At 43.3% G+C, this 15,000-nt stretch overlaps 1 protein-coding gene across 2 annotated transcripts in view; it reads right to left on the bottom strand.

Moving 5' to 3' along the window:
• The window catches only part of LOC125046941 (graves disease carrier protein-like), a 41,632-nt gene that overhangs the window by 15,686 nt on the left and 10,946 nt on the right, over positions 1 to 15,000 (bottom strand). For both annotated transcript variants that reach the window (XM_047644979.1, XM_047644980.1), the window contains exons 2-3: positions 678 to 770; positions 334 to 467 (exon numbers count right to left, since the gene is read on the bottom strand). In XM_047644979.1, the coding sequence (XP_047500935.1) occupies positions 334 to 467; positions 678 to 770 (227 nt within the window). The remainder of the gene's footprint in view (positions 1 to 333; positions 468 to 677; positions 771 to 15,000) is intronic.

The following is a 15,000-nucleotide window of genomic DNA, read 5'->3' as shown; positions in this document are numbered from 1 at the left end:
CAGTTATTTCAGTAAAGAATTCTATTTCTAGAGCAGTGGTTATGCAAATGAGAATTAGATGTAAATAAAAAAGAAAGATCTATCTATATATATCTATGAATATATACCACATATATGAAATATACCATACACAAATAAATATAAAAAATGAATTAGAGATTCATATAAACAAACAAATTATTATTTACATATTCATCTATCCCCATTCATATGCATAAATCATTTGGATTTAGATTAAAAGTTTTGAATTAGATCTAAATAATTTACTTTGTACAAGAACATAACAATGCATTACATACAAATAAATTACTAACAATCATTCAAATTCCTCACCTTCTTGTAAACCTCAAAAGACGTAAACTGAGTCGACGCATAAGGGAAAATCCGGACCATTTGTGCACCGTTGCCTTTGTAGAGGGCCAAGAAATTCTCCTGTGCTACTATATTTCGCAGGCCGCTAAACACCCCTGAAGTAAAATTGGGCTACAATGAATTCTGTGTGTGTTACCAGTATGTAATAATAACAGATTTCCTTAGTAGGAGAGTAAAGTACCAAAGAAAGAGTAATTACTTGTAAAATTTAAAAAAAGTCTTTATAATCATATGTCATATTACAACCCGATTATTTGTAATGAATGATAAGAAATCCATCTCAAAATCGGATCAATGATACTTACCATGATGTTTATAATGTTTATTGTGTGCTTGAAGGAGAATTTTGATACGGTCTAAGGGTGCAACTGTCGTCTTAGCACACATTCCCGCTACTCCTGGGGAGAAGAAATAAAAAGATGAATGAATGAAAAGAGTATATATTATTTATTAGATGAAAAGGTAATGCTAGTATAATAGGTTGGCTGCATAAGTAATACAATGTCAGTACAGTCAAAAGGTAATGATATACATCTACTATTTAATTTGCATATAAATGGATATATTCATTAACATGTTTCATTCACACTCTCATCTGCCCACTTATTAACTGGTTCAAAGTTCACAGATTCACTCATATGCCTACTTGCTGAACCCCATCTCTCTTTTTAGCGTTTTTTTTCAGCTATATAGTTGTTGCTCCCACATACTCTTACTTCACCTAATACATACATTCCAATTTAGGTCTACCTCCTTCCTCTTTCCCCTTATCACTCTCCTTCTTCTATCTCCTCATCCCTCTCCTTCCTCTTTCCCCTTATCCCTCTCCTTCCTCTATCTCCATATCCATCTCCTTCCTCTATCCCTTTCATGACTCCTATCCCAATTCCAATCCCCTCTTCCTCTCCCTCTCCCCTTCTCCAATGCTCTTTTATCCTTCCCCACTTCCCTTTCCCCCCTTCTTCTTGTGCAGTCATCTTTGTCCCTATCCCCTTTCCTTCTTCCTCTTCTTCTCCCTCATTCCTCTCCTGCTATTATATTCTAAGTAATAACTTTCCCTTTCCCTTCCCTCCTTCCTTTCTTCCTCCCCTTCTCCTCCATTCCTATTCCTTTTCATCCCTCTTCCCTTTCTTCTCCCCTAACCTTCCCTCTTCCTTCCTCTTATTCCTTATCCTTTTTAATATTCATGTTCCTCTATTGTTCATGTTCTATATCTTTTTATTATTCATGCTCTTCTTATTCATGTTCTCCATCTTTTTATTATTCATGATCTTTTTATTCATGTTCTCTATTTTTATATTCATGTTTTAAATTGTTTTATTCATGTTTTAAATTGTTTTATTCATGTTTTAAATTGTTTTATTCATGTTCTTTATTTTCATTATTCATGGTCTCTTTTTTATAATTTGTGTTCTCTGTTTTTATTATTAATGCTCTCTATTGTTTATTAATGTTCTCTATTTTTATCATTCATGTTCTCTATCCTTCTATACTTCAAAATCCCTACATTGCAAAACCAACAAGAACTGCCTCTTGATATGACACTGTATTCTGCAATGCACTTTTGCTTCTATAATTCCAGTGTCTGTCTAACTTTCTCTGCACTGGCTTTGTCATTTGTTAAATTACAATTATATTTTTTACAATATGGCAAATAATGTCTGCAATTTGTAAAGGCAGAATAATGATAATGGTATTAATAGTAAAGGTAATATTAGCTAACTTTTTCCTTTCATTAGGATTAGTATTATTATCATAATTACTAACATTACAAGCACTATTATCATTAATCCCTATCATTATGAAAACCATCATTTTCACCAATGATAATATCATCTAAATAGCAACAAGAAGAAAAAAATCCTAACTGACACCTCAACGCCATGCGATCTCTCACCAATTAATGACCTTAATTACCAATAATCGACTCTCCGAGCAACAAATGACGGCACTAACAACACCATAATTTACTAAGGGCGAACGTCTGGAGATATCAGCGAATATGACCTATTGGTTTCGGTACAGTTAGCGTTCTTTGTTGCAGAAACGGCGGGTGACGTAATAATACGTTCAAGTTTAAGATGGGGGGGGGGGGGGGGGGGGGGTTGCTGTTCTGCATTTTGCCTAACCTTCCCGTTTGTACTTTTGAAAAAAAAAAATATATAGATATATATTTATAAATTACTTTTCATGTAGTATGGTTACTATTTATTCATTGGAAAAAAAAAAAAAAAAAAAAAAAACACTATCCACTAGATCTTTGAATTCACTATTTGCTATGCATACACAAACTTGACATACTTGCTTTTCTATATCACATATCTAATTCATTTCTTAAATAATACCAACTACTATTTAAGCAAAACGCGGAAAAAAATATAAACAGAAATAATTACCTATATAACTTATAATAATCAATTTCAAAGGCAACTATTTCTATTCCAGATACCTTTAAACACTACAGGAATGTCCAGTGGATATTTGGAATTGCATTGTGTGTGCAGCTAATCTAATCGGTATTACTCTGTATGTATGTGTGTTCATTTTTACACAAACACGCACGCACACACACAGAAAAAAGTGTATGTATGTGTATGTATATACACATACATACATACATACACACATACATACATACACACACACACACATACACACACACACACACACACACACACATACATACATTACAGTTCTCCCAAATCACTCATTCCTTTGTAATTATATTTGCAAGGCGAACTGTTTGAAGGGGAGGAAGGGGAAGAGGGAAGGGAGGGAGGAGAAAAAGGAGAGAGAGGAGAAGAAGGGGAAGAGAGGGAGAGAAAGGGAAGAATAAATGGGAGGGGAAAAAGGGGGGAGGGGAAGAAGGAGAGGAGGGGAGGGAGGGGAAGAAGGAGAGGAGGGGAGGGAGGGGAAGAAGGAGAGGAGGGGAGGGAGGGGAAGAAGGAGAGGAGGGGAGGGAGGGGAAGAAGGAGAGGAGGGGAGGGAGGGGAAGAAGGGAAAGAGAGGGAGAGAAGGGACAGAATAAAAGGGAGGGAAAGAAGGGGAAGAATAAAAGGGAGGGGAAGAAAGAGAGGAGGGAAGAAGGGAAGGGAGGGAACGAATACCAATTAATGGGAGCGACACCCATTCATCTTCCGCTCCCTAAATTACCCTAAGGGGAGGATTCAAATGACTGGCATTACCACGTGGCAGCTAATAGGGTGTTGGAAAGGGTCGTTAGACTGCCAAAGCTGAGACAGGATCAAGGAAGCTCTTACAAAACTAACAGGAAGGAGGGGGGGGGGGGGTAGTGAGAGGGAGATGAGAGTGGAGGAAAAAGAAAGGAGTGGAGAGGAGAGAGAAGGAGGGATAGAATAGGAGAGAGAGAGAGAGAGAGAGAGAGAGAGAGAGAGAGAGAGAGATAGAGAGAGATACTCAACATACATGCAACAACTATCTCTCAAAGCGGACGTGCTCCAACCTTCCCCCCCCAAAAAAAAATAAAAAAATAAAAAAATAAAATAAAAATAAAAAGGAAAAAAAAATGTCAGTCACACTTCCCGAGAAACCTTGCCACCCCAAACTGGTTACCATGACGTCAGCAGCTTCACCAGACCCTCCCCCCTCTCCCCTGCCTGCCCTGCCACCCGCCTACCCAGAGGGAATGGGGACGAACGCGATGCAGGAAAACTGACGGAGGAGCTGAGGTACACAGGAAAAAGAGGGAGGGGGAGGGGAATGGGGAATGAGAGGGAGGGGGGGGGGGAGGGGGAGGGGGAGGGGGAGGGGGGAGGGGAATGGGGAATGAGAGGGAGGGGGAGGGGGAATGGGAGAATGAGAGGGAGAGGGAGAGGGAGGGGGAGGGGGAATAGGGAATGAGGAATGAGGGGGAAGGGGAAGGGGATGGGGGGGGGGAATGAGGAATGAGGAGTGAGGGGAAGGGGAATGAGAGGGAGGGGGAGAGGGAATGAGGAATGAGAGTGAGGGGAAGGGGAATGAGAGGGAGGGGGAGGGGGAATGAGGAATGAGAGAAGGGGGAGGGGGAGGGGGAAGGGAAGAGGGGGAGGGGAGAGGAGGGGGAGGGGAGGTGAGGGGGGGAGGGGAGGAGGGAGGGGGAGGGGGGGGAAGGGTGGGGAGGGTGAGGGATGAGGGGAGGAGGGGATGGGGAGGAAAGGGAGGGGAGGGAAGGGGGGCGGGAGGGGTGAAGGGGAGGGGGAAGGGGGGAGGCGAAGGGACAGAAAGGAGAGGGGGGAGGGGAGAGGAGGGGAAGGGGAGAGGAGGGGGAGGGAGGAGGGGGAGAAGGATGGTAAGGAGAATGTAATGAAGTATTCAAGTAATAAATGGGAAAAAGAAATATGAAAACAAAATGAAACACAAGAAAATATAGACAACAAAACGACGGAAAATAAAGATAAGATAGATAGAGAGGTAAACAAAACACCGACAGACAAGCAGACAAATAGATAAACACAAACAAACAAAAAGACAGAACACAGACAAGCAGGTAGACAGAACGAGGCTAAGAACGCAGACACACACAAACAGAGAAGTGTCCCTTTACAAGATCTCAAGGTCAATTCTGCAATCAACTCCTCTTGCAAGTTAATGATTAGGACGCGACGCTGTTCTTCTATTCCTCCCTATATCTCTTTCTCCCTTTCGCCTTCCTCCACCTCCCTTCATCTAGTTTTTTGTTTGTCTGTTTGTAAGGCTCAACCTCTCACTATGTCTCTGTCTCTCTTCTGGCGCGCACTCTCACTCTTTACCTCTCTCTCTCTCTCTCTCTCTCTCTCTCTCTCTCTCTCTCTCTCTCTCTCTCTCTCTCTCTCTCTCTCTCTCTCTCTCTCTCTCTCTCCCCCCAACTTGAACCCTTCACAAATTAACGCCCTTAATAAAAAGTAACAAGTGAGCTTTTTTGCGATATACTGAACAGGTATCACTTCTGACTAGATATTTTTTTTCCGCCTTATTGTCTCTTCTCTCGACCACTATTACTGTTATTACCAACTACTTTTACCATCCTGTCAGCCTCAGTTACTAACACTATCAACCACTATCAATCAATATCACTATTACTACCAAACCACTATTACTGTCACTACCAACCACTGTTACTATTACTACCAACCACCATTACTACTGATATCAACTATCATCAATATCACTACCAAACACTATAGACTATTACTACCTACTATAATTATCAACCGATATTACTTTTACTCTTCACAGCTATTCCAATCAACCAAAATTGCTGTTACTATTACGATTACCAAGATATTTTTTTCCGGAAATATGGACGGAAGTACGGCATAACACGCAATACAATTATTACTAACATTTATTCTCTTCTCTGTTCTTCATTTACCGGCGTTTCCTTATTATTCTTGCACTTAATAATCTCCTCTAGTCCATCTACCTTCCTTTCTTCCCTTCTTTAAAAAAAATATTCTCTCTCTCTCCTTCTTCTTCATTTTATTCAACTTATGACATATTTCTCCCCCCCCCCCTTCTTCTGCATGTCTCCTTCTTCCTCTTTCTCCTTCTCCCTTTTACTTCCCTTGATTCTCATTCTACTCCGCCTTCTTTTCCTTCCTTCTTCCTCCTTTCCTTCTTATCCCCTCTTCCTTTTCTTCCTTCCTTCCTTGATTCTCCCTCCTCTCCTTATCCCCTCTTCCTTTCTTACCTTCTGCTTCGCCTTCTTCTTCCTTCCCTTTTATTCTTCCTCCTTTCCTTCTTATCCCTCTTCCTCTCTTCCTCCCTCCCTTCCTTCTGCTTCGCCTTCTTCTTCCTTCCCTCTTCCTTTCTTCCTCCTTTGCTTCTTATCCCCTCTTCCTTTCTTCCTCCCTCCCTTCCTTCTCGTTCGCCGCCTTCTTCTTTCCCTTTTATTCTTCCTCCTTTCCTTCTTCCTTCTTCCCTCTTCCTCCCTCCCTCCCTTCTCTTCCGCCTTCTTCTTCCTTCCCTCTTCCTTTCTTCCTCCTTTCCTTCTCATCCCCTCTTCCTCTCTTCCTCCCTCCCTTCCTTCTGCTTCGCTTCTGGTCGGGTCAATACATCATTCAATGCATCATTCAAAACGGTCTAGTGATCAGGTTTTTGCAGCTCTCTTTCGTATTTCGTCTTCTCTTTATTTATTCTTTACTATCTTCTCTCCTAATAAATATGTGCATGAATATAAAGATAAAAAATATTTACACACAAACAAGAACGCACGCACGCACACGCACACACACACACACGCACACACTTGTTCACAAATGCGTACAAATACTTCACAAGGTAGATTCAACAAAAAAAAAGCAACACAAATAACCGATACATTTCAAAAAAAAAAAAAAAAAAAAAAAAAAAAAAAAAAAAAGTTGTCCTTAATCTCCTCAAAGGCAAGCGAGAGAGAACAAAATATCCGACAGTCTATCTATCTTTCACTTATTCATTAATTCATTCACGTATTTATTCATCTTTCATTATTGTTATTACTGTTCTCTTATTTACGTTGCTTTTTTCCCCTTGTTTTTGTTAATAAGTTGTCATTCTCCGTATTCTTCAAACTCACCACCATCATTACCACCACCATCATTACCACCACCAACATCACCACCATCGCCACCATCATCACTACCACCACCACCACCATCATTTCCATCATCATTATTTTACGGTAGACATGTGAACCGAATCTGCATATGCTGATTTTCTATGTAAAGAGCAGCAAACCACGACATCAGTACAAAGAAATATGCGAAGCGAAAACATTACGGAGATTTGTACCCATTGCAATGTGAGCGATAGTTTACGTAACAGCGTGTCGTGAAGAAGTATGAAGCATAAAATACGCATAAATGTTACAGTCTCAGTCCCCCCCCCCCCCCTCTCTCTCTCTCTCTCTCTCTCTCTCTCTCTCTCTCTCTCTCTCTCTCTCTCTCTCTCTCTCTCTCTCTCTCTCTCTCTCTCTCCTTCTCTCTCCTCTCTCTCCTTCTCTCTCTTTCTTCTCTCTTTCTCTCTCTTCTCTCTCCTTCTCTCTCTCTCTCTCTCTCCCTTCTCTCTCTCTCTCTCTCTCCTTCTCTCTCTCTCTCTCTCCTTCTCGCTCTCGCTCTCTCTCTCCTTCTCTCTATCTCTCTCTCTCTCCTTCTCTCTCTCTCTCTCTCTCTCCTTCTCTCTCTCTCTCTCTCCTTCTCTCTCTCTCTCTCTCTCTCCTTCTCTCTCTCTCTCTCTCTCTCTCCTTCTCTCTCTCTCTCCTTCTCTCTCTCTCCCTCTCCTTCCTTCTCCTTCCCTTTCCCTCTCTCTCTCTCTCCGCCTGCTATCTCTCTCTCTCTCCACTTCTTCTCCCCCTACCCCTCCCCTTCTTCCCACTCATCTACTTCCCCCTCCTCCTCCCCCTTCTTCTTTTTCTTTTTCTTTTTCTTCTTCTTCTCCTGTTCCTCCTCTTCCACCCCTTCCTTCCCCCTCCTCCTCCTCCTCCTCCTCCTCCTCCTCCTCCTCCCTCTTCCTCTTCCTCTTCCTCTTCCTCTTCCTCTTCCTCTTCCTCTTCCTCTTCCTCTTCCTCTTCCTCTTCCTCTTCCTCTTCTTCTTCTTCTTCTTCTTCTTCTTCTTCTTCTTCTTCTTCTTCTTCTTCTTCTTCTTCCTCTTCCTCTTCCTCTTCCTCTTCCTCTTCCTCTTCCTCTTCCTCTTCCTCTTCCTCTTCCTCTTCCTCTTCCTCCTCCTCCTCCTCCTCCTCCTCCTCCTCCTCCTCCTCCTCCTCCTCCTCTTCCTCTTCCTCTTCCTCTTCCTCTTCTTCTTCTTCTTCTTCTTCTTCTTCTTCTTCTTCTTCTTCTTCCTCCTCTTCCTCCTCCTCCTCCTCCTCCTCCTCCTCCTCCTCCTCCTCTTTCCTCCTCCTCCTCCCAAACCCCATCACGTTAAAGAGTGATTTCTTGCACACTTCACACTCGCTCGCTCGCTCGCTGCGCTTCACACTTCACACTTCGACAGGTTTTTCTCCCTATAATGCTGCCTCTTTTTCCGTCGTTTTCCTGAGATGAAAAATGAATATTATCGTTGCTAATTTGTGTTTTGAATATTCAATGATTATTATCATCATTAGCATCGTTATCGTTAATATCCTACTCCTATTAAAAAAAATAATGATAATAATAATAATAATAAAAAAGGAAATAGGAAAATAGAAAAAAGAAAAGGAAAAAGAGTTTAAGGGAAGTAAAGGGAAAAAACCCTCGAGAAAAAAATAGAGATAAGGGAAAGAAAGAAAGAAATAGAAAAGGGAAAGAAACTAAGTAAAGAGAAAGAAAACGAATAAAAAAGAAAATGCAAAGAAAAACAATAAAATCATATAAAACAAAACGAATAAAAAAGAAAATGCAAAGAAAAACAATAAAATCATATAAAACAAGAGAGAATGAGATAGTAAGAAGAAAAACGGATAAGAGAAAGACGAAGGAGAGAAAAACGAATAAGAAAGAAAAACGAAAACGAACAAAAGAGAGAAAATAAAAGAAGAGAAACTTATACGAGTGACAAAGAGAATTAGAAAAACGAACGAGATAGAAAATCAAAGAAAAACAAGAGCTAGAAAAAAATAAGAAACAACAAAACAGAGAAAAGACAAAACAAAAAAACGAAGAGAGAGAAAAGACAAAGCAGAAAAACGAAGAGAGAGAAAAAACAAAGCAGAAAAACGAAGAGCGAGAAGAGACAAAGCAGAAAAACGAAGAGCGAGAAAAGACAAAGCAGAAAAACAGAGAGAAAGGAGAAGCCCGGCCAACACCCACCCACACAAGGGCCTCAAAATATTCCCCGTGATAACAACAGGACTCAGACAGAAGGCCCTTTTCCTCCCGAGGCAAATCGCCGACAATATCGGTCCAGGGGGCAAGGAGGAGGGAGGGAGGGAAGAAGGAGGGAAGGAGGAGGGAGGGGGGAAGAGGGAAGGGAGTGAGTGGGAAGGAGGGGGGAGGGAAGTGGAGGTGTGGAGGGTGCAAACGTGAGGGGAGAGAAGGAGGGAGGGAGGGGAGGGTAGGAGGGGGCAAGGAGGAGGGGGCAAATGGAGGGAAGGAGGAGGGGAGGAGTGAGGAAGGGGAGGGGAGGAGGGGGCAAGTGGAGGGAAGGAAGAGGGGAGGAGGAAGGAAGGGAAGGCAAGGAGGAGGGAATGGGGAGGGAGGAGGGGGAGGAAAAGGAGAGGCAAGGAGGGAAGAAGGGGAGGCAAGGAGATGAGAATGGGGAGGGAAAGAGATGGAGGAAGCGGTGGAAGAACAAGAGGAAAGGGGGAGAGAAGAGAAGAGATGGAAGTGGCGGGAGGGAGAGAGGAAAGGGAGGAAAGGGAGGACAAGAGGGCGATGAAAGGAGGAAGGGGAGGGAGGGATGACAGAGAGAGATGGAAGAGGTGATGAAGGAAGGGAGGGGAAAGACGGATGAGTGGGAGTTAGAACAGATAGAGGAGGAGGAGGAGTAGAAGCAGGAGGGAGGGAGGAGGCGAGAGGGTAAGAGGGAGGAGGGAGTAAGAGGGAGGGAGGGAGGGAGGGAGGGAGGGAGGAGGGAGTAAGAGGGAGGGAGGGAAGGAGGAAGGGAGGAGGGAGCGATAGGCGGGCGAGGAGGAAAGGGATGGAAGAGAAGGAAGAAAAAAAAGAAGAGGTAGACAAGAAGGAAATTCAGCCACCGTTACCGGAAAAAATAATAATAAACCAGAAATTAAGAGAAAAGAAAAAGGAAAGGAAGAACCACAAAGAAGAAAAAGTCACTGGCTACTTCCTGCAAGCCACAAGCACCGCCCAGGGTGTCACCAGCCCTCAAACACAATGAAGTTATTCCCTGCTCTCGAAATAAAGAAACAATATTATCAGGCACTGCTTTCGGCAGTGTGTGTGTGTGAGAGAGAGAGAGAGAGAGAGAGAGAGAGAGAGAGAGAGAGAGAGAGAGAGAGAGAGAGAGCGAGAGAGAGAGAGAGAGGAAAGCCAAAATGAAATGAGGAGTTGCAATATATACAACAGCGAAAAAATGAGGAAACAAAGGATTCAGAGGAAAATAGTAACACAAACAAAAGAAACATCACCGGAAGAGAAGGAAAAGAAAACAAACAAATGAAGAGACAAAGAAGATGCAATGATATGGGCTGCAATCTCACGCATGAAAAATGTGTAACTGTAAAAAGTAATTAGAGGTTAAATATATTTCAGTTGCAATATCGTAATGTTAATAGTAGTATCATTAGAAGTAACAACAACAATCACAATAATAATGATAATGATAATAATATTAAAATAACCTATTATCTTCATTATTATTATTATCACGACTGTCATTATTATCATATCAGTTACTAATAGTAGTAGTACGAGGAGATAAAATAAAAGTAAAAGCACCATTAACTTCAGGGATATCCCCTATTTCGCGCAGGTCTTCCGGACAGGACAGACATATTGGAATAATACTGGAGGGGAAGCATCACACTATCACAACGAGACCACCACAGCCAACCAATAATCTCCAGCAATCCGCATTATTTACCAAAATCTAAAATGGACGATCATGAGAAGCCGGAGAGAAAGCGAATCATCATTATCAAAACACCAGGTGCGAAAGGAACAATTAACGGTAATTAGGTCTCATTAATCTTACAAATGACGAAGGAACGGAGAGGCTGCGTTGGAACCAAGGGCATCGACCTGGTTAACAACACCGGTGTCTTGTACTTAACAGACACTGAGCTAAATCTATGGTCGCCGAGTCATATACGAACGCAGCTTAGTGTGTAAAGGGAACTTGGATTCCGTGTAAATTTATATTTTTCTTTTTCATTTTATATCACATTTTTCTTTGTTTCCATTGGGTTACGTTTTCTTGGTTTCGTTTTTTTGTTTTGTTTTCTTGGTTTCCATTTGTTTACGTTTCATTTGTTTCCAATTGTTTACGTTTCCTTTGTTTCCATTTATTTACGTTTTCTTTGGTTTCCTATTGTTAACGTTTTCCTCCTATCCCTTCCTTTCTCCCTTGTTCATTTTCTTTTCCTCTTTTCTAGAGTTACACGAACACCTACATTTTATAACCTCACGTGTACCAGCAATCGAGTCATCGCATCTTCGCCAACGCAAAATCTCTTCCTAAACTCTGCAATTTGCCTTCTAACCTTCCATATTATAGCCAGCAACCTAGGGCCCTCTTTTGGGAAGAAGAAGAAAAAAAATCTAAGGAAAGCTCACGATAATAAAAAAAAAAAAAAATCGCATCGTATTTTCACTCAACCTCAGCAATGCCCAGAGGAAATCAGACATAAAAAAGTATTTGTATGTACTGCAACCGACCGGCCTACAGGTATATATTTAATGGAGAATGTTATTGGATGTATGGCTGTATCAGCAGTAGAAGCAATAGTAGTCGTAGATGAAGTAGTAATAGTATCAGTAGCAGTAGTAGTCGTAGTAGCCACAGTAGGAGTAGAAGCAGTAGTAGTCGTAGTCATAGTTATAGTTATAGTTATAGTCATAGTCGAAGTCGTAGTAGTAGTAGCAGTGGCAGTAGTGGTAGTGGTAGTGGTGGTAGTGGTGGTAGTGGTGGTGGTGGTGGTAGCCATTGTAATAGTAGTAGTAGTAGTAGTAGTTGTCATAGTAGTAGTTGTCATAGTAGTCGTAGTCATAGTAGTCGTAGTCATAGTAGTCGTAGTCATAGTAGTCGTAGTCATAGTAGTCGTAGTCATAGTAGTCGTAGTCATAGTAGTCGTAGTCATAGTAGTCATAGTCATAGTAGTCGTAGTCATAGTAGTCGAAGTCATAGTAGCCGTAGTCGTATTAGTAGCAGTGGCAGTAGTAGTAGTAGTGGTTGTGGTGGTGGTGGGTGTGGTAGCCATAGTAATAGTAGTAGTAATAGTAGTAGTAATAGTAGTAGTAGTAGTTGTCATAGTAGTAGTAGTCATAGTAGTAGTAGTCATAGTAGTAGTAGTCATAGTAGTAGTAGTCATAGTAGTAGTAGTCATAGTAGTAGTAGTCATAGTAGTAGTAGTCATAGTAGTATTAGTCATACTAGTCGTAGTCGTAGTAGCAACAGTAGCAGTAGCAGTGCCAGTAGTAGCAGCAGCATTCTCGTCAACAGATTGAGAGACTGAGGTAAGACCCGTTGCCATGGTTACGGCAAGTCTCATCATGATCAGAAATTCTTGTTTACATTAGAAAGAAATACCAATGTACCGTCATATCAGCTGATAACAAGAGAAGGAAAAAAACGAAGAGATAATCCACGCTCATATACTAACGGCCACAGACACACACACATAAATATGTGTGTGTGTGTGTGTGTGTGTGTGTGTGTGTGTGTGTGTGTGTGTGTGTGTGTGTGTGTGTGTGTGTGTGTGTGTGTGTGTGTGTGTGTGTGTGTGTGTGTGTGTGTGTATGTGTGTATGTGTGTATGTGTGTATGTGTGTGTGTATGTGTGTGTGTGTGTGTGTGTGTGTGTGTGTGTGTGTGTGTGTGTGTGTGTGTGTGTGTGCTTGTGCGTGTGCGTGTGCGTGTGCGTGTGCTTGTGCGTGTGCGTGTGCGGGTGTGTGTGTGTGTGTGTGTGTGCGTGTAAATATATCATACATAGCGTTCAAACATTCATATACCTACATTCCCTGGCACTATCCCTATCATTCCTCAATGCTCACGTAGATGTATGGTTATCAGCCAAGAAACAAATGACCTAGTATATAAATTCAGGGGGAAAAAATCACGGAGAATATATGCCACCAATTTCTTTTCCCAAATATATACTTCGACCCCCCCCCTCCCCCCAACTGCTATGCGCAAAAAAAACACAAAAACAAAAGCAACGTCAAACAAACAAACTAACAAAAACATGAAACATGAAAAACAGTTCTAAATGTCGTGTCAAGGCACAGACTAACCCCTCACCCCTATCCGCCCCCCCCCCCACCTACCTACAGACCCAAACATCTCTCCTTCCCCCTTCCCCCCCCTCCCTCCCCCAACTGCCCTTTCTTTCCCTCCTCCGCCGCCCGCTGTTTCTCAAAGCAAGGGAACCCCGCCAGGGCCGACCTTAATGCCCTGACCTTGCCTTGTCCTTTCTCCCTTGCCCATCCTCCCCCCCCCCCCCCCGCCTTCCCTCTCGCTCCCCAAACCCATTATGTACTCGCTATTCGCTTAACTGACATCTTGTCTCTTATCCATTACCCTAAATTTCTCTTTTCTCGTCCTCTCACTTACCCTTAAAACTTTCCCTTCTCTCTTCCCTTTCCTCCTACCCACAACTCCACATTTCCCTTCCTCTATTCAGTTACCTCTTACCTATCACCCACATTTCCCTTTCTTTCCTTACCGCTTACCCACTACCCAAATTTCCCTTCCTCTCTTCCCTTACCTCTTACCCACTACCTAAATTTCCCTCTCTCTCTCTTCCCTTATTCCTCACTATCACCTCTTACCCCCACCCTTTACCCCTTACTCCCCTAATCCCTCTTACCCCCTCCCCTTCCCCCACCCCCGACCCTTACCTTACTTCCACCCTCACCCCTTACCACCACCTCTTACCGCCCCTTCTACCCACCCTCCTCCTCCCTTACCCCTTACCCATCCTCATCCCTCTTACTCCCTCCTCCCCAACTCCAACCTTCCCCTTTAAACGCCCATTCCCCTTTACCGCTCATTCCCATTCACCGTCCATTCCTTTTAACCGCCCATTCCCCTTAGCAGCCCTTTCGCCCAACCGCCCGTGCCCTCAAGCCGCCCATTCCCCTAAACCGCCCTCCCTGTCCCCGTGACTTTGACGCCGCCTCGCCTGTCCTACACAACTTTCACCCGGAGTTTTAATCTTTTTCCTGGAAGCACAAGCCACGGCGGGAGGGGGAGGGGAGATAACTGCGGGTGAGGGGGGGAGGAGGAGGGGAGATAGCTGAGGGTGAGGGGGGGGGGTGAGGACGGGAAATGGCTGGGGGAGGGAGTGGAGGGGGAGGAGAGGGAATAGATAGGGGAGGGGGAGGGGGGAAATGGATAGGGGATGGGAGGGGGAGGGGGAAATAGCTGGATGAAGAGGGAGGGAGGGGGAAGGGGTGATAGCTGGATGGGGGGAGGGAGGGCAAATAGCTGGGGAGGGGGAGAGTAGGGGCGGGAGGGTGAGGAGGGTAAATAGCTCGGGGAGGGGGAGAGGGGAGAATGAAGAGGGGGAAGTGGGTGGGGGAAGGAGGGAGGGGTGGGGGGGAGGGGTAATGGAAGTCCGAGGGTAGAAAAGGCGCGGCAAAAAAGCAAGAAAGCGAGCAAGCACTTCCGGTATACGCGCGAGGGGCGGGGGGGGGGGGGGGCGTTTCAGAACTACTGTGAGAAAATACAGTAGATAAAAAATGTTTTACAGTAATACAATAATAATCACAAATACAACAAAAACATCAATTATGATGATAACAATTGCAAAGAGCAACAACAACAATCATTAATCAGCAAAAACAGCCATACAACATAGTAATCATACTAACGGTAACAATAACAATAAGATCAGTAACAACACCAAAAACAAAGATAATGAACATCATCTTGAAAGACATACTGATGCAAATGAGTCTGCTAGTCACAGAGAACAGCGCTTGCGTAACAGAACGAACACACGGTCTGTCTCGCAAACACCTGTGCGAGAACTTCAGGTGTGAGGGGCGTGTGTGTGGCGTTGGGGGGGGGGGGG

The sequence above is a fragment of the Penaeus chinensis genome, chromosome 39, assembly GCF_019202785.1.
Source record: "Penaeus chinensis breed Huanghai No. 1 chromosome 39, ASM1920278v2, whole genome shotgun sequence".
NCBI lineage: Eukaryota > Metazoa > Arthropoda > Malacostraca > Decapoda > Penaeidae > Penaeus > Penaeus chinensis.
The sequence above is the reverse complement of the archived record's forward strand: the minus strand, read 5'-3'. Positions and strand labels throughout refer to the sequence as shown.